General features: G+C 45.4%; 1 protein-coding gene and 1 long non-coding RNA gene across 3 annotated transcripts in view; one reads left to right on the plus strand and one right to left on the minus strand.

Annotated features, from left to right (window-relative positions):
• Nucleotides 1–13,007, minus strand: part of LOC146684484 (voltage-gated potassium channel subunit beta-2-like) — a 258,771-nt gene extending 245,764 nt beyond the window's left edge. Inside the window, exons 1-2 of the mRNA XM_085444737.1 lie at nucleotides 12,957–13,007; nucleotides 11,075–11,412 (exon numbers count right to left, since the gene is read on the minus strand). Of these exons, the coding sequence (XP_085300863.1) occupies nucleotides 11,075–11,412; nucleotides 12,957–13,007 (389 nt within the window). The remainder of the gene's footprint in view (nucleotides 1–11,074; nucleotides 11,413–12,956) is intronic.
• The window catches only part of LOC146684485 (uncharacterized), a 447,043-nt gene that overhangs the window by 230,383 nt on the left and 196,404 nt on the right, over nucleotides 1–20,256 (plus strand). The window lies entirely within an intron of this gene.

The raw sequence follows: 20,256 nt of genomic DNA on the forward strand, positions 1-20,256 counted from the left end.
GGCACGTACGCAGACCTGCCATCAGGTCTGAAAGCTGACATCTCACAGATTCTGATGCTGCATGTTTGGTCATAGTGATGGGATTTCCGGCTCTTATTAGAGAACCGGCTCTTTCGGCTCGGCTCACTAAAAAGAGCCGGGTCTTTCGGCTCAGAACCGGCTCTTCAGGTTGTCTTGTTGCTTTAATTAATTTATTATTAACAATAATATAAAATTATGCACAAAAGTAATTACTAATGTAAAAAAAAAAGTGGTTTTATTTATATATGTTTATATATATGCGACCAGTTTGGTCCTGGGTGAGGGACCAGACAAAGAGCGATTCAGAAGACCCCCATGAAAAGAATATCGAGGGAACAGTTTACCCTGCCCGGGATAGGGTTACCGGGGCCCCGCCCTGGAGCCAGGCCCGGGGAGGGTGCCCGAGGGCGAGCGTCTGGTGGCCGGGCCTTAGTCCATGGGGCCCGGCCGGGCACAGCCCGAAGAGGAGACATGGGCCCATCCTCCCGCAGGCCCACCACCCGCAGGAGGCGCCATAGGGGTCAGGTGCATTGTGAGCCGGGTGGCGGCCAGGAGCGGAGGCCCTGGCGGACCGACCCCCGGCTGCCAAGACTGGCAATAGGGACATGGAATGTCACCTCTCTGGTGGGGAAGGAGCCTGAGTTGGTGCGTGAGGTTGAGAGGTACCGGCTAGATATAGTTGGGCTCACCTCTACGCATTGTCTGGGCTCTGGAACCAGTCTCCTGGAGAGGGGCTGGACTCTGTCTCAGTCTGGAGTTGCCCCTGGTGAGAGGCGGCGGGCTGGGGTGGGTATTCTTATATCCCCTCGGCTTGCTGCCGGTACGTTGGGGTTTTTCCCGGTGGACGAGAGGGTTTGTTCCCTGCGCCTTAGGGTCGGGGAACGGGTCCTGACTGTCATCTGCGCTTATGCGCCGAGTGGCAGTTCGGAGTACCCAGCCTTCTTAGAGTCCCTGGGGGGGGTGCTGGAAGGTGCTCCACCTGGAGACTCTGTTGTCCTGCTGGGAGACTTCAATGCTCACGTGGGTAACGACAGCGAGACCTGGAGGGGCGTGATTGGGAGGAACGGCCTCCCTGATCTGAACCCGAGCGGTGCTTTGTTATTGGACTTCTGTGCTAATCACAGTTTGGCCATAACGAACACCCTGTTCGAACATAAGAGTGTCCATAAGTGCACGTGGCACCAGGATGCTCTAGGCCGTAGGTCGATGATCGATTTTGTAATCGTATCACCAGACCTGCGACCATATGTTCTGGACACTCGGGTAAAGAGAGGGGCTGAGCTGTCAACTGATCACCACCTGGTGGTGAGTTGGATCAGATGGCGGGGGAGGACGCTGGACAGACCTGGTGCACCTAAACGCGTAGTGAGGGTGTGCTGGGAACGTCTAGCAGAGGCCCCAGTCCGCGAGATCTTCAACGCACACCTCCGGCAGAGCTTCAACAGCATTCCGAGGGAGACTGGGGACATTGAGTCCGAATGGACCATGTTCAGCGTCTCCATTGCCGAAGCTGCTGCATTGAGCCGCGGCCGCAAGGTGGTTGGTGCCTGCCGTGGTGGTAATCCCCGAACCAAATGGTGGACACCAGAGGTGAAGGGAGCCACCAGGCTGAAGAAGGAGGCCTATCGGGCTTGGTTAGCCTGTGGGACTCCGGAGGCAGCCGACAGGTATCGACAGGCCAAGCGGAATGCGGCTCGGGCAGTGGCTGAAGCAAAAACTCGGGTGTGGGAGGAGTTCGGAGAGGCCATGGAAAAAGACTTTCGGACTGCCTCGAAGAGATTCTGGCAAACCGTCAGGCGTCTCAGGAGGGGAAAGCGGTGCTCTACCTGCACTGTGTATAGTGCTGGCGGAGCGCTGTTGACGTCGACTGAGAAAATTGTCGGGCGGTGGAAGGAATACTTCGAGGACCTCCTTAATCCCACTGACACGTCTTCCGGGGAGGAAGCAGAGTCTGGGGATGAGGGGTGTGACCCACCAATTTCCGGGGGCGAGGTCACTGAGGCAGTTAAACAACTCCTTGGTGGCAGAGCCCCTGGTGTCGATGAGGTCCGCCCCGAGTTCCTGAAGGCTCTGGACGTTGTAGGGCTGTCTTGGTTGACACGTCTCTGCAATGTTGCGTGGAGATCAGGGGCAGTACCTGTGGACTGGCAGACCGGGGTGGTGGTCCCCATCTTCAAGAAGGGGGACCGGAGGGTGTGTTCCAACTACAGGGGGATCACACTCCTCAGCCTCCCCGGGAAAGTCTATGCCAGGGTGCTGGAGAGGAGGGTTCGTCCGCTAGTCGAACCTCGGATACAGGAGGAACAATGCGGTTTTCGTCCTGGTCGCGGAACACTGGACCAGCTCTTTGTCCTCTCGAGGATACTTGAGGGTGCATGGGAGTTTGCCCAACCAGTCTACATGTGTTTTGTGGACCTGGAGAAGGCATTCGACCGTGTCCCTCGGGGCGTCCTGTGGGAGGTGTTGCGCGAGTATGGGGTGTCTGGCCCATTGCTACGGGCCATTCAATCCCTATACAACCGTTGCAAGAGCTTGGTTCGCATTGCCGGCAATAAGTCGGACTCGTTCCCGGTGGGTGATGGGCTCCGCCAAGGCTGCCCTTTGTCTCCGGTTCTGTTCATAATTTTTATGGACAGGATTTCTAGGCGCAGCCAAGTGGCGGAGGGCTTTCGCTTTGGTGGCCTCAGAATCTCATCTCTGATTTTTGCGGATGATGTGGTTCTGTTGGCTTCATCGGGTGAGGGCCTCCAGCTCGCACTGGAGCGGTTCGCAGCCGAGTGTAACGCAGCGGGAATGAGGATCAGCACCTCCAAATCTGAGGCCATGGTTCTCAGCCGGAAAAGGGTGGAGTGCCCACTCCGGGTCGGGGATGAGTTCCTGCCCCAAGTGGAGGAGTTCAAGTATCTCGGGGTCTTGTTCGCGAGTGATGGGAGAAGGGAGCTGGAGATCGACAGACGGATTGGGGCTGCGGCTGCAGTAATGCGGACGCTGCACCGGTCAGTCGTGGTGAAGAGGGAGCTGAGCGTAAAAGCGAAGCTCTCAATTTACCGGTCGATCTACGTCCCTACCCTCACCTATGGCCACGAGCTGTGGGTAGTGACCGAAAGAACGAGATCGCGGATACAAGCGGCGGAAATGAGCTTCCTCCGAAGGGTGGCTGGCCTCTCCCTTAGAGATAGGGTGAGAAGTTCGGCCATCCGGGAGGGGCTTAGAGTAGAGCAGCTGCTGCTCCACATCGAAAGGAGCCAGCTGAGGTGGTTCGGGCATCTGGCAAGGATGCCCCCTGGGCGCCTCCTGGGCGAGGTGTTCCAGGCATGTCCCACCGGGAGGAGGCCCCGGGGCAGACCCAGGACACGCTGGAGAGATTATATCTCTCGGCTGGCCTGGGAACGCCTTGGTATTCCCCCGGACAAGCTGGAGGAGGTGGCTGGGGAGAGGGAGGTCTGGACCTCTTTGCTTAGGCTGCTACCCCCGCGACCCGACCTCGGATAAGCGGATGAAGATGGATGGATGGATGGATATATATATGCGGTGGCCCCTAGAGACAAAGCACGTACAAATTCCAAAACACTAACAAACTCCAAAACACATTTCTAGCATTAACTGAACTTCCAAAACAGAGCTACCTAGATCACTTAAATCAGCAGTCCCCAACCCCCGGGCCTCGGACCGGTTCTGGTCCGTGAGTCGTTTGGTACCAGGCCGCGAGAGTTGAGGCTCAGGTGTGAAATGTATGGTTTTCAGGGTTTTTATCCGTTTTCAGCGTTATTGTCACAACGGGACTGAACGGACTCACGCGCAGGCTCTAGGTCTTGAAAGCACAAGAGTCTTTATTATGATACACCAGGTGATTATTTACAAAAGTGAGGGGAAAGCCGGGCTCCGGGGGTCCACACACGAACGGGAAAGACGCCGATAGTCACACACACACACACACACACACACACACACACACACACACACACACACACACACACACACACACACACACACTCCGTCCATTCCTCTTCACACTCCACTCACTCGGGTAACACAGGGGTAGGTCCAGGGAATCTGTACACAGAGACACGAAGGGATAGTAAGGTAAATCGCTGTGAAAACACTTCAGAGCTGGGGTTACACTGACGAGGGTCGGCTTTTTTTCGGTACCGGTACTAGTTTTATTTTGTTGTATTTATCCGCGACACCTTAAAGGTCAGTCGGTGAAAATATTGTCGGGCATAAACCGGTCCGTGGCGCAAAAAAGGTTGGGGACCGCTGACTTAAATTACACAATTGAAAGCATATGTGTATTGTTTGTGTATTTATACACAAGCACTCATATATATATTCAAATAATTTTTAAAAAATGTTCATTTACCTGTTACTACCACACACCAAATCCGGTCGTTGGTACTTGCTGGCTTGTGTAGCCACTAGGTAACAAAAGCTCAACACTGCGCCTAGCATCCTGGAGCACTTCTTTTGTGTTTTGCACGTGTTTTGAGTTTTTATGTGCTTCTGAGTTTTTACGTGTTTTTGAGTTTGTACGTGCTTCGAAGTGCGTACGTGTTTGTAAGTGCTTTGTCTCTAGGGGCCACCGTAAATATACTTTTATTTATTCACTCCACATAAAATGTAATAAATAAATCATATAATACAAAAACCAACTATTCACATTTCAACTTTTAACTATTTACATTTTCAGCTTTTTCCTTTTAAACAAATTTAAAGTGAAACACAAAACACAAAATGCTGCAAACCACAACACAATTAAATATAAATTAAAATATGAAAACAAAAAGAACATGCATATTCTCTGTCATATGAGCCTGCATGAATAAACTTTCTGAATCCTTTATCATCTGCAACTGAAAATAGTTGTGGATGATTACTATACCTTTCTAATGTGACGTTGGTGTCCCTGGCTCTCTTTCTCTCTCTTTCCCTCCCGCTCTGTTCCTGTGCTACTGCCAGTGTAACTACCGCCCCTCCCCCTCTTCCCAGCACAAAACACAAGACTCGCGTGTGGAGTGAAGCGGAAAAAAGTGCGAGAGAGGATGAGAGAAGGAATAAGAAAAAAACCCCACGGCTCACGATAAGGAGCCGACTCACGTCGTTCACGTCAAAGACCCGGCTCTAAGAGCCATTTTGTTTGCGACCGACACATCACTATTTTGTCAGTCTCCAATCAAAATTCACTGAACCAGCAACAAATGAAGATCAAAACTGCGCTTCACATTTGATAAACATCCTCATTAATTCCCTCTTACGTTTGTTGTTTTGCTTCCACCATAATAAAATCGATGATAGCCAGACCTAGATGGCAGACTGCTGCCTTCTGGGAGTCTGGACTTTCTATTTTATCCCTGGATAAAGACAAAAAAGAAGTGGGGCACCATCTGCTTGTATAAACCAATCGATTATAACTCTAAATTTGGATTCAAACCCACATTCTACATACTGTTGTATGAATGCAAGGTAAGAAAAAAACGTTTTTATTCCTTAAGTTATATTTAGGACAGTTTCTCTGGTAGTCATTAACTTATGCCACATACTATCAACTTACACCACTAATGCTAGAATAGCTAACAGCAGTTGAGTACCTAACATTAGCTTAACTAATCATACGTACAGTAGTTATAAAAGCTAAGGTTATATAAAGGTAAGGTTGTCATGAAATAAGATGACTATTATTATTGTAAATATGGAGAGAGGACTAGACGTGATCAGTTCTACTTTTGAAAAAAGATCTCAGATGTTGTCCCTGAGATCTACTGGAGTTACTAGTCTATCTTGGGGGTCACTGCACGAGTGCGATAACTACCACTGGCACAACTGTTTCCTTTACCCCCCACATCTTCTTAAGCTCTTTTCTGAGTCCTTGGTACTTCTCCAGCTTCCCATGTTCCTTCTTCCTGAAGTTTCTGTCATTCTGTATCACTACTCTATTTTAACTATGGATGTTTTCCTCTGCTTGTCCACCACTACTATGTCCGTTTGGTTAGCAATCACCAGTTTGTCCATTTCATGCATTCTTGACTACCCTAGGCGGTGTCTCCCATTTTGATCTAGGGACTTCCAGGCTATACTCGGCACAGATGTTCCCAGGATGTGGTCATACGTGGAATCCATACATGGCATTCAATGTATGCCCTGCTTGTGTGATCCACACAAATATGTGGTCACAATTTTGAGTTAAGTGGTGTGATATATGGAGATTATTATGCATGTTTTATGTTGCTGGTTTATTGGTGGAATTTAAGTCCACAATGTCATGCAAGTACTCTGTTGCCAGGAGAGTCTATAACACTTTGGACAGTAGGGGGCAGCAGTGTGCTTTGGGAACTAGCGATGTGCGATACCACTGATTTCTTTTCCGATACGATACCAAGAAAAATTCAGGGTGGTATCGACGATACTGATCCGATACAGATACTTTGTACAAAAAACTTAATGTTTCATTGTATTTCATATATAATTGTATTATGTAATTGTAATAATAATATAGCTTCATAATGATTACAGGACATCAGACTACTTGTTCTTATTGCTTAATATTGCAGCACCCTCTCCTATCCCTCTCCTCCTCTTCAGTTGGCCTCAACATACGCTCATCATATTCTGTGATATGATTTACTGTGAGGTGTTTAACAAGGTTAGTGGTGTTGCCACAACACCTCACTGTCTTGCCACATGTATCGCAAACTGCGTTTTGACTGTTTGTGGAGGTAAAATACGTCCACACAGGACTCCGTTCACGCTCAGTCATTGTTGTGAGTGTGCACGCCAGGGGCTGCCTGCAACACATTTATACAGCTGTATATGTATGACTATGAAAGGCGTAAGAGGAAGTAGTTCCTTCCAATTTAGACGATCCAAATGATATAGTTTCTTTCCATTGGGCTCCTGTTAATTATAAACTACAAATTTACCCCAAAGTACTAAAATATTGATATTTTAATATGAGAATCGATTCTAGAACATAAATTACTGGTATCGGAAGAATCGATATTTCAGTATCGATCCACACACCACTATTGGGAACTGAGTCGGGTGCATAGCTGCCATAAGCTTATCATTCTGGCTAGACTGACCAGGCCAACAGCAGCGTGTCTCCTGTGTTCACTTTCTCTCCTGTTTTACAGGTCAGTAATGTGGTCAAAACCATAAAGAAATACACAGCTGGACACTGTGATACTTATTCTTTCATGACATAAGACGGCTGTGTGATATGTGATATATGTCACTTTCGCTATGCAAACTACTTTAGCTCTGTGAAATGTAATAGCTAAGCTGTATGCCTGGGTAATGCTAGCAAGCTGTTGCAACTGCGCTCATCTCCATATAATAATAAGACGCACCAATCCGGCTGGGTTTACAGTTCCTGATAAACTTGTAGTTTTGTGTCCATGACAAATGTTTTGTATAACCTGTCTGTAAAGTGTTCCGGGCCAGCCTGAAGTCATGTGGAAACTTGCTGTTTCAATGTTAGAATCTAACTAGCCTGAAAAATACATATAAAGCAAAAGAGCTACAGCTAACAAAAATGCTGGCAAGGACAAGAAGTGCAGTAATGTTGAAGGTAAAGTTTCCTTTCTATGATAAGACACAACGTTGATGATGTGAATTATTTTATTTATCAGTTTTAAGGGGAAAGAGGTGCATTTGTCATTTGTTTCATTCATTTCAAGCTTTTGTTGTTTTATGCCAGTAGTGTGGCTTAATATTGAAATGCACTGGTGGAAAACGAGCTATTTGAGGGAATGAGCAGTTCTGGTGAAATTGAGTTACAAAAAGAGTGGAGAACATATGCTTGTGTTGTATGAATAAATTCTGGCAAGACTGACCAGGCAAATGACAGCATGTCTCCTGTGTTCACTTTCTCTCTTGTTTTACAGGATTGTATTCTGGCTGACGCCCACCATAGTGGGGCCAGTAACACTTGCTAGCACCTGGCACAATGCTATTATGTGCTGGATTGTCTCAGAGGCATCTTTACACAGCCTGCACTTGGGCTCTTGTCTGGTGCTGTAGACCCCATTCTCAATGGATCTTGTGTTGCCATGATTAGCGCCTCTGTGCTGCTGAGGTCAGCTGCCATCTTCCTAGTGGATTCATGGATGTTTGTTGTCTCAGTCTGGACCGTGGTACTGACACTGACTAGTCCTGGTCTCCTTTCTTCCACTTAGCGTACAGTCTCAGGGTGGTGGACTTGGGGTGAAACCCTCCATGCATGGTCAGGAGCTTCCTTGTCTTGATGTCAGTGGCTTCCATCTCCTCACCAGCTTATTATCCCAACAGGGTACCTGGTCACAGGCAGGGCGTAGGTGTTGATAGCCCGGATCTCTTTCGTTTCATTCAGCTTACTCCTCAGGACTTGTCTAAGTATGTGCCGGTACTCGGTGGCTGCAGCTTTCCTAGCGGCCTCCTAATGGTTCCCATTTGCCTGTGTGATTCCCAGATACTTGTAACTGTCCTCAGTGTATGCAATGTTGCTTCTAGTAGTTCGATCCCCTCAGTTCTGACTACCTTCCCTCTCTCGTTACCATCTGACTACACTTCTCCAGTCCGAATGACATTCCAATGTCATTGCTGTAGATCTTTGTGGTGTGGATCAGTGAATCAATGTCTCATTTACTCTTGGCATACAGCTTGATGTCATCCATGTACAGGAGTTTGCTGACAATTGGTCCATTCCGTATGTCTGTGAAGGTTCTCAGTCATCCAGGTCATAGTAGTCTAAGGAGCTTGGAAAGAAAAGCGTCTGGACTTCTTTAAGTTGCTTGAAGACATTTCACCTCTCATCTGGGAAGCTTCTTCAGTTCTAGGGTCAAATGGTGGAGAGTCCCAGGTGAGCTCATTGTGAAACCTAGCCCAGGATGCCTTAACGCCCACTCACATCCTGGGCCATCTGACCTCAGGAAATCACATGATAGGGTGGGGCTAGGTTTGACAATGAGCTTACCTGAAACCTTGGCTGATTGTGACCTACACCCATTTTCACACCTTGGCTCATGTGATTAGGTAGAGGATCATTAGGGGGTCCATTGTCCCTCTTGGTGGGTTACTCCCACAGAGCTTAAATCTGGGACTCTCCACCATTTGACCTTAGAACTGAAGAAGCTTCTCGGATGAGAGGTGAAACGTCTTCAAGCAACTTAAACAAGTCCAGACGCTTTTCTTTGCAAGCTCCTTAGGTCCATTCCGTACTTGGTATTTGTAGCCTGTTTTGTAAAGGATCTCACTGAGGGGGTTCAGGCCTATGTAGAACAACAGTGGAAACAGAGCATCTCCTTAGTAGATCCCTCGCTTGATGCTATCTTGTGATATTGGGTTGAACTTAGCCTCCAGTGTTCTATACCACATCCCCATCGAGTTCCTGATTAAGGCTCTTAAGGTTCTATTGATCTTGTACAGATTGAGGCATTCCAGGATTCAGGTGTGGGGCATCAAGTCATAGGGCTTCTTGTAGTCTCAGGTGTAGCTGGTGTTTGCTTCACTGGTATTCCTACAAATTCCTTTCTGTGCTCCGCTCATGTATTTGGCCATGTGCCTGTTAATCTTAGCTGCTATGATGCCTGACAGGAGCTTCCATGTGGTACTGAGGCAGGTTATTGGCCGGTAGTTAGATGGGACTAGTCTCTCTGGGGATCCTTGAGGATCAGGACTGTCCAGCCTTTGGTTAGCCATTCTCGCTGTCTCTCATTGACTAACAGTGGGTTCATTTGTCCTGCCAGATGCTCATGGATTGCAGTCAGCTTCTTCAGCCAGTAGGCATGAATCATGTTGGGGCCTGGTGCTGACCAACTCATGCTATGAGACCCTCTCTTGGATATCTGCCACTGTGATGGTTACTGGACCCTGTTCGGGGAGGTTGCTGTTGTCTGCTCTTAGGTCCTCTAGCCACTGAGCATTGCCAATATGGATTGGGTCCTTCTCCCATATGCTGTTCCAGTATTGCTCAGTATCCAGCCTTGGTGGTGCTGTTCTCATGTTGTCAGCTTATTTAATTCATTTCAATTCAATTTTAATTGTACAGCACCAAATCATAACAACAGTTGCCTCAAGGCACTTTTATGGTGAGGTAGGCCCTACAATAATGCATGCAGAGAAAAAAACAACAATTAAATGACCCCCTATCAGCAAGCACATTGGCGAGAGTGGGAAGGAAATACTCCCTTTTAACAAGAAGAAACCTCCGACAGAACCAGGCTCAGGGAGAGGCAGCCATCTGCCGTGACCGGTTGGGGTGAGAGAAGGAAGACAGGATAAAAGACATGCTGTGGAAGAGAGCCATCCAAGTACACCTTGGATGGTTCTGTGGAGAACAGCTGGTTTATTCTCCTGCCTTCTCTTTCTCAGGTATACCTATTCAAGCGGCTAGCCAAGTTGTGAGTCTTTGTTTGGCATATAAAACATATACACAAAACACACTTTAGTGAGTGAAAATTTTGGAACATATAATGAAAAATATATAGTAATGATATTAGAAAGGAACTTGTGAAATCCTCTACTATGATGCAGGTACTATATGTTCTCGTATACAAAGTTTTTATTAGAAAAGGTTTATCCCCTAATGGGAAGTGGACAGCATCGGGTCAAAGAGTGTTGAGTGTGCACTTATTTTTTAGACAATGGATGGTTAACAACTTTAATATACATACATGTGAATACATGTTGCTATATAAACATACAAGGAGTTCCATATGTAAGCGCCTTGAGGCAACTGTTGTTGTGATTTAGCACTATATAAATAAAACTGAATTGAAATGAATTGGTATTTATCTTCTGTTTATATAGATAACATCTGGCGTCCCTATTTTCTTATTTTTCTCAACTTGATTAGGTATATCAATTTACCAACAGCAAGAATAGGCCAAATAATATTACAACATATGTGTACTTGTATGTAAAGTATACCTGCTCACCAAAACAGTTTACAATAATTGAATAATGTTAAACAACCTTTACAATAATCCGGTGATCAATAATAAGTTTATTGTCTACCTTTATAGTGGTAGTATAAGAAACTAACAGTATCTCTTCTAAATTATCTGTAAGTGTATCTTACCTGTAAATCATGCCAGTGGTGTAAGACACACTGTCCCTAAGTGAAATGTGGTTCATCCTAAGGAAGTCCTCGAGATTTTTGAGCTGAGCAGCTGCACGAACTTCTCTCAGGCGCTGATAATCTGCTACGTGGCGACTGCGCTGTTGCTTTTCTTCCTGCTCCATTGCTTGCTCTGACAACAAACAGCTTAGGCCACTGTGCACACTCTCACTCATTGATGACAGGGAAAGTATCTTGCCAGACACTCCAGTTCCACTGCTGATGCTACCGCTTCGATAAATTCCATTACTGTCTCGACCTCCAGGTGCCACCCCTCCACTGGTCCCAGGTTTGGGCATCTAGAAGTAAGAGGACAACTTTTTTAAAAATTAAACAAGAGTCCAAAAACCCTGTATTAAGTACATCATCATACATTTAGTAAACTGTAGCACACCCACATGCATATAAGTTTGTAATACAATCACAGCTTTTTTTTCTTGGTATCTACTCAATCTATGCTGCTTTCAATATTCAAGTGCTAAAACTGAATAATTCATGGGTGAGTGGGGATAAAGGTGTGTTGGATTTGAAAAAAAAAAGAAAGAAAGAAAAACCTATGTCAGCCAGTTTTTCTCAGTCAGTTTCATGCAGTGTTTCAAGTGTTGAAATATGGAGTTCAGAATGTGTGTATTAACTGTTGAGGTCAATAAATTTATATTTCTATTTTATTTATATAGCACCAAATCACAACAAAAGGTGTTTCAAGGCACTAATAACTGCCATTTTCCCAGAAAAATTCTCATATTATAAATGACTGGGGAAATTTACTATGTTTTGTAGGCAGATATATTTGTGGTTTCACTGGAATGGCACTGCACAAATAGACATTTGTGATCCATCGCTGAACAAAATTTAACCTACTGTAAGCTTGTTTTCTTCCATTTAGGTGTTAGCACTCTTTTTGCTTTTGCTTTTCTGTATCCAAACCCTGTTTCATTCAGCCCATTTCTTTTAGTTCCATCAAAAACACTGTCTACAGTTTTCCCCAATTATATTTCATTTATATTGCTGTGCAGTTTCTACTTTCAATTCGTCTTGCTTTCAATTTTCTGTCCAGTTTCACTCCTTCTTCAAAGTCTCTTCAGGTATCCTTTCACTCCACTCAAGCTGACTTCAAGCTAAAGCACTGGAGGGTTTTGTGACTGGCCTCCTTGCTGGCCCTCACAGCACTTCATAACCACCACTGGGCTCCCAGTTGCCCCCCTCAACTAGTTATCCTTTTTAATTAAAATTATGTTTCTGAGATTTTTATTTATATTTACACAGCACCCCACTCCCAAAATTGGGATTGCAGCTAAGATAATCATGTTGTTTTGTAAATGTGAAACCAAGAAACACAAAGACAAGCTGACAACAAACTGTTCGGCATATTCCTTGTGCTGCTGAGACTCCAGAGTGACCACGCCAAAAGAAGACACTATTCAAAAAAGATGTAACTCATAAATGAGGAGTGTTTTATCATGATATATTTCCAAGCTCTAGAAATCAAATTTTACTCAAAGAGAGGGTATCAAGCTTGCAACTGTTAACTTCATGAACCCACACAAAGTAAAATTTAGCTGTACAATACTTGAGTACAACTCAATCCAACCTTTACAATATACATACCATACAAATAAAAGAAACAGTATCATCTTTGCCCTCTCAATTTTTTAAAAACCTCTGACCTACATCAGAAAATCCTCAGTCACTCAATAATTTAAAAGCCTCTCTCCTCATGGTAATGATGATGGAACACGTAGAGGCTATTGTATTTTATTGTAGAGGCTACATAATGCAACATTGTGGAGCATAAGTTTTTTTCTCTCCCTCTCATTATCAGTGTATCCAAAACAATACTTACCCGAGATGTTGGTGTTCGGCTGATATAGGGATTCTGGACTACGCTGCTCATGGTAGAGATTGTGATTAGCAGATATAGCAGTATGTTGTAGTCAGCCTAATGCTAGCAGTTTCTGGACTGCTTTAAAAGTAGTTACTGAACAAGTTAATATGGCTTATCTACTCCCTCCTACTTGGTCACGTGGCACACAGAGCCCTATAACCAAGCCTGTCTGCACTGCAGTGGGCAAAAAATAATCTCACAAGTAAATTATTTAATAGCACTAAAACAAGCATCTACACTAAAAGCTTGTGATTGCCTAACAGGAAAGCATACTAAGGCCCTGAAATTTTGCTTGTCTCTACAGTAATGTGTCTGGTTTTTTTAATTATTATTATTATTTTTTATTTTTTATTTTTTTTGTGTCCCGTTTGGATCTTTAGCCATCAGAATTGTTGTCTTAAGGCCAAGAAAGATGCCAAGCGGATTTATTTTACCAAGTGGATCATCATGGCCTTGCCATATTGGTCCATTTGATTGACCTTTATTATAATTATGAATTTATTTTATTTTCAGTTGCTACAAACGGGACAGACATGACTGGGGGATAGGACAGGGAGAAAGAATGAAAGAAAGAGAGGGAGAGAAAGAAAACCAAAGGGGAGAAGAGACGGTGAGAAGGGGGGGAAGAAAGAAAAAAAAACAAACACCTGGGTCACCTGTATGGAGAAAAAAAACAGAAGAGAAAGCAAACAACAAAGAGTAACATAATAAAAAAAACGGCACCATCACAATAAACTAGCTAGCAGTAGATATCAGTAGATACTAAATAATAAACGATATTGTGCAGCACGCAAGATAGACAGCGCACAATGTGCTTTGAGGCAGCAGCCAAGAAAGCTGTAGTCCGCGTCTGTGAATACCCGTGTGTACACCTGTGTGCATACCTGTGTGGATCAGCATGCTTGCATTCCAAAGGTTTCTCCATGTAACGATCTGCTAGGGAGTGTGGGGAGCCACAGCCCCGTCATCCAGGGTATGAAGCAGGTATGGAGGAGATCAAAACTCCAGACATCCAGAGGCCCCCAGAACACAAGAGACCAAGGAAGACCAACAGAGGGGCAGCCGCGCCACTGTCCCAGTAAGAGCTGAGGAGAGTCCCAGATGAGGGCTCACTCAGCAGCCGCGGAGCAGAAGCCAGGGGGAGTTGCAGTGACGTGTCCGTGAGCTCCGCCGGCAGCCAGCTGTGCCTGAGTGACCGAGCCCCAGGCCGAGAGGCCGGGGGCACCCCACCTCCGAAGTGGCCCGAGCGAGCCCCAGGCTCCAGGCCCCGATAAGCGGCCGCCAAGGAGTGAGCCGGTGTGTACCCGGACGCCCACCCCCAGACACAAAGAACCACCAATGCACCGACACCTGAGGGAGTCCGCCACTGGCAGGGGAAGTGGTGGTGGGTGGAGATAGGCCTCCAAACCTTGGAGGGCCTGAGATGTCCCCAGAGAGGTGGCGTCTGATACCCAACCTGACATATAGACACAGACATACAGGCACACACAGACACAAACATCCATTCCCACCCTCATGCTCTCATATACACTTACTCCACACTCAACCAATGTGGAGACAGACATAAAGAGACGCTGTACACATGATCACACTCCCCAAGCGTACTCTACGAACCGGGTCTAGGTACCCTTGCCCCTGGAGGGGGGGACTGCACCCAGACCCAGGTGGTGTTACCCTTTTCCCTGCGGTGGGGAGAGGCAGACCGCCCCGACTCCGCAGCAGCAGGGAGGCCCCACACCCAGAGGACCGCAGTCGGACGGCCAACTCCTCCTAGCCCCCCCGCTCCAGCAGGCCGCAGAGAACGAGGGTGAGAGAAGACTCCAAACCTCCCTCCACCCGCTCATTGTAGTGTTGATGCATGTGTGTTCTAAGGTGCAATTAAAACCCAGGAGGGCATGGAGCTACCTGCCAGAGAGCAGCAGGTAAGCGCATAGTCCCTCCTGCTACCCCTCAATGTCTACATGTATTCAAAATTGAGAGGTGGGCAACGACGCCAGGGGTGAGGTGTACACCCTGACGGTAATTTGGACTCCGTGTATCGTGCCCACCCCCAAGATCCTATATGTATGTGTAATGAGAGTGTGAGTAATGTGAATGTCTAAGTTGTGGGATAAAATTGAGGCAGAGGCAGCCAGAAGGGGACAGAGGGGGGGGGGGGGGGGAACCTCCTCTGCACCCTGGTGACATACCCCTACTCCAAGGCCCTGCATGTGTGGGTGGTTGTGGTGGAGCGGGGAGAGGGAGGCAGCTGGAGATGGGGAGGGAAGAAGGGAGGGGCAGGTGACCCGTCCCTGGGGCCAGCTCCCCCGCTGACCCCAGTAGGCACTCCCATACTCCGCGACCCGCCAGGGAAAGGGGGCCCAGGCCCATCCAGACCGGGGCCCAGCGCAGCAGCGCCCCCCAGCCCCACAGAGCCCGGGACAGTCCACCCAACCCCACCACAGAAAAAACTGCACCCACCCCACCATCCACTCAGCTTCCAGACTACATGAGACAATAGACGCCCAGGCTGAGATCTTCCTCCACCTCTCCTGTATCATCTCCTCCAGCAGAGAGTTCCTGAGGAGAGGAAAGCTCCTGCAAGGTGTGACAATCTCCCCCACCAGTTGAAGAGTCCCCCAGGCGGCTCGATGCACCGGCGGCACCCAGCGCCAGGGATGGGCCCCCATGCACCCACCCGCCCACAACCCCGGCAACACACAAACCAGGACCCAAGGCCCCGAGGCCCGGCCAGGGCCCCAGCCCAGAGACGGAGCACCCCCAGAACCTCACGCCCATCCCGGACCCACCCAGGGGCAGACAGGCTACCAGGTCAGTAACCCACGTCCATCAGCACAGACCCTCCCCTAGCCCCGCTACACGCAGCCACGAGGAAACAGTCACCCGAGAGCCAAAAGAGCCCCCAACCGGACATGACCGCTACCCCGGGATGAGCCCCCCAAGGAAGATGCCTCCGGGGAACCCCTCGACGCCCTAAGCCTGTCCCTACCCCCACACCAATCACAACAGTGAAGGCGGGACCAAACTATGACCCCCCACCCCCACTAGGTGATGGAGCTGATCAAAGGAGCCCAGAGCAATTGATCTGATGTGGTGGCAGAGGCTGTATCAAGATTAATGCAATCTAATAGATAATTTCTATATTGGTTAGAATTAAGATTGTTTTTATTTTTCCAGTTCATGGGGACAGTTTTCTTGGCTATGCATAGGGCAGTGAAAACCATATGGGCTATATTCTTTTCTGAAGTGACATTATCTAAGCTGCCCAACAAACACACTAAGGGGGAAGTTGGAATGTTACATTTCAGACACTTTGATAAGTCCTCACATATCTCGCGCCAAAACTTCTGCACTGGTGGACAGAACCAAAGAGCGTGAATGTAATTGTCTGGTGTATTGCCTTGACAGTGTGAGCAGTTGTTGGAAGATGTAAAGCCCATCTTGAACATCCGATGACCTGTATAGTGCACTCTATGTAGTATTTTGTATTGTATTAATTGCAGACTGGGATTTTTAATCAATTTAAAGGTTTTTAAGCATACCTGAGACCAGAAGTTTTGGTCTAAGCTGACTGATAAATCTGCTTCCCACTTTGCAATAGGAAGGGATATTGATTCATCTAATTTAGAAAGTGTTCTGTATATTTTAGATAATAATTTGGGGGATTTAAGAGTAAGGAAATGTGCCGCACTTGGTGGTGTTTGTAATTCAACTTGACTGAGGTTAAATTTCCTTTTTACTATGGATTTAATTTGTTGATATTCTAAAAAATCTTTTCTTGTTGATCCCATATTGTGCAACTAGTCTGTCAAATGGAATAAATTCTGTTCCCTCTAATATATGTTCTAAGTATTTAATTCCTTTACAACTCCATTCTGGGAAATTAATCATATTATTGTTTTGTAATATGTCAGGGTTGTTCCAGATAGGTGTACGTTTGCATGGGATTAATGAAGACTCCGTCAATTTTAGAAACTCCCACCATGCTGTCAGAGAGAAGCTGATGTTGATACTTTTAAAGCATTCATATCTTTTGATGTTTGAGCTAATAAATGGTAGGTCTGAAATCTCTAGATCCTTGCATAGTGCCTGTTCAACATCTAGCCAAGGCTCATCTAAGAAGGTATGTTTTGACCATTCTGAGATGAACTGAAGCCTGTTGGCTAAGAAGTATTGGTGAAAATTAGGCAGATCTAATCCTCCTCTATCCTTGGTTCTTTGTAGCGTTTTTAAGCTGATACGTGGGGGTTTATCTTTCCAAAGGAATTTGGAAATATATGAATCCAGAGATCTGAACCAATCTTGTGATGGTTTGTTAGGGATCATCAAAAATAAGTAATTTATTTTTGGCAAGATCATCATTTTTATAGTGGCGACCCTTCCCATGAGTGATATGGGTAAAGATTTCCATCTAGTCAGATCGCCTTCTACTTTCTTTAGAAGTGGGATGTGGTTTAATTTAGTTAAGTCTGAGAGCTTAGGAGAAACATTAATACCTAAATATTTAATATTTCCGGATTGCAGTGGGGCAGAGGAAGAATTATGGAAGGAGCAGTTAATGGGGAGAACTGTAGATTTTGGCCAGTTAATTGAATAATCTGAAACTCTTGAAAACCAGTTTATTAGAGTAATTACCTCAGAGAGGTTGGTTTGTGTGTTTTGCAGAAAAAGCAACACATCATCCGCATAGAGACTGATTTTATGTTCTATGTTCTTACATTTTATGCCCTTAATTGTTGTAGCCTGTCTAAATGCTGCTGCTAGAGGTTCGATAAAAATTGCAAAAAGTGAAGGGGAGAGTGGGCATCCCTGTCTGGTGCCCCTCAGGAGACAGAAGCTGGAGGATGTCTGGTCATTTGTTCTGATACGAGCTGTTGGGGAATTGCATAATATTCTTATCCAGTTTATGAAAGAGTTTCCAAAACCAAATTTGTGTAAAGTTGCGAATAAAAATTTCCAGTTAACTCTGTCAAATGCTTTTTCTGCATCTAGAGATAATATTATGGTTTCGATGTTTTTAGTGTATGAGTAGTCTGTTAAATTAAGTAATCTACGAGTGTTTGTTGAGGAGTGCCGACCTTTTATGAAACCAGTTTGGTCAGGATGAATTAAGAGGGGGGTTATTTTCTCTAATCTCTTTGATAGAGCTTTGCAGATTATTTTAAGGTCTACATTTAAAAGAGAAATTGGACGATAGCTTGAGGGAAATAAAGGGTCTTTGCCTGGTTTTAGCAGGAGACTAATGTTGGCAGAATTCATATTTGGTGGTAGTCTGCCATTTTCCTCGATTTCCAGCAACATTCCGTGGAATACTGGTGCCAGAATTGTCCAGAATTCTTTGTAGAATTCTGCAGGGAAGCCGTCTGGACCTGGAGCCTTATTATTGGGCATACTTATCAGGGCTTCCTGGAGTTCACTTGGCGTCAGTGGCGAATCCAGTTCCATTGCTTGACTGTCTAGTAATTTTGGAAGAGTTACGTTGTCAAGAAACAGATCAATTTCATTTTTAGATGGGTTTATTTGTGGTGAGTATAAACTTTCATAGAAATCCCTAAAAATGTTGTTTATTCTTCCAGGGTCATATATTGTGTTCCCCGATAAATCTTTAGCAGCACATATAGTTGTTTTTTCTTTATTTATTTTTAACTGGTTAGCTAGAAATCGACCTGATTTGTTACTGTGTTCAAAATTCTGCAAGCGAAGTCTTTGTATAAGGAATTGTGTTTTTTAATTAATAGTTTCATTTAATTCTAGTTTTGTCTTGCGTATTTTGTTCAATGTTTCCTGATCTTGGTCGCACGCGTAAGCTTCTTCTAGTGATTTGATGGTTTTTTCTAATTCCTGAATATTTTTGTTTTCTTCTTTCTTTTTGTGTGATGAGAAAGAAATTATTTTACCTCTCATCACAGCTTTCCCTGCTTCCCATAGAACAGAAGCAGATATTCCGGGAGTTTCATTAAAGTCTAAATATGAAGTCCATTCCTTTTTAAAATATTTAATAAAGTCTTCATCTTTAAGCAATGATGTATTAAATCTCCAGTTTTTACTTGGCGTAGTATTATTCTTGTGCATTAGTGTTAAAGATACAGGAGCATGATCGCTGACAGCTATAGGATGAATCTATACCCACATTAAGGGCCACACTTTGGACCTAGTCTGCTGTTCTGGACTTACCCCCTCCATCTGTACAGCTGACGAACTGCTAATTTCGGACCATCTACTTCTCTCCTTTAATGTTCACATGACCCTCTCTGTAATTAACAATCCCTGTATTATTTCTTTCCGGAATATCAAGAATATAAATCTTGATATCCTTTCCTCTGCTTTTTCTAGCTGCTTGTCTTCTAACAACTTAGCTATTCAAGAGGACCTGGTACTTTTTTTATAATCATAGCCTTAGTAGTATTCTAAATTCCCTGGCTCCACAAAAAACCAGAACTGTACTTTTTTCTCGCTCTGCACCCTGGTACACCCCTGAACTCCGGCTACTGAAAGCTAAAGGCCGACAGCTTGAACGTCTCTATAAGAAAACTGGCCTTACTATTCATAAGGATATGTTTAATAACCACGTTCTGTTTTACCAGGAATGTATTAGTCAAACCAAATCTGCTTATTACTCTGCTATTGTCTGCTCAAGTGAGAACTCTACCAAGACCCTTTTCTCACTATTCAACTCTTTTAACAGGCCACCTGATTCTCTCCCTGCTCATCTCTATTCATCTAACTTCTGTGATGCTCTAATGCTATTCTTTATTGATAAAATTCATAAAATACACTTAGACCTGGACCCTAATGCTCAATGTAGCTTCTCTGTCCTAACTTCTCCCCCTTCTCACTTCCTCTCTGTTTTTCAACTTCCATCCTTAGCTGATATTGCTGATCTCATCCATAAATCAAAGCCTTCTACCTGCCAGCTCGATCCTATCCCCACTGTCCTCGTCAAAGCCTGCTTACTCCCTCTCCTTCCCCTCATATCTGCTATTATTCACTCTTCACTCACCACTGGAACTGTTCCTGCTTCCTTCAAAGTTGCTGCTATTACCCCAATTCTGAAAAAAACTGGTCTAGATCCCAACAACTTTAATAATTTTGGTCCTATCTCCAATCTACCATTTCTCTCAAAAATCCTTGAAAAAATAGTTGCTTCACAAGTCCATCTTCACCTAACTGATAATAACCTTTACGAACAGTTCCAGTCTGGCTTTCGTCCTCTACATAGCACTGAAACTGCTCTTATAAAAATAACAAACGACCTTCT

The sequence above is a fragment of the Copadichromis virginalis genome, linkage group LG20, assembly GCF_057382275.1.
Source record: "Copadichromis virginalis isolate Kocher_CV1m ecotype Utaka linkage group LG20, C_Virginalis_male_GT1.1, whole genome shotgun sequence".
Taxonomy (NCBI): domain Eukaryota; kingdom Metazoa; phylum Chordata; class Actinopteri; order Cichliformes; family Cichlidae; genus Copadichromis; species Copadichromis virginalis.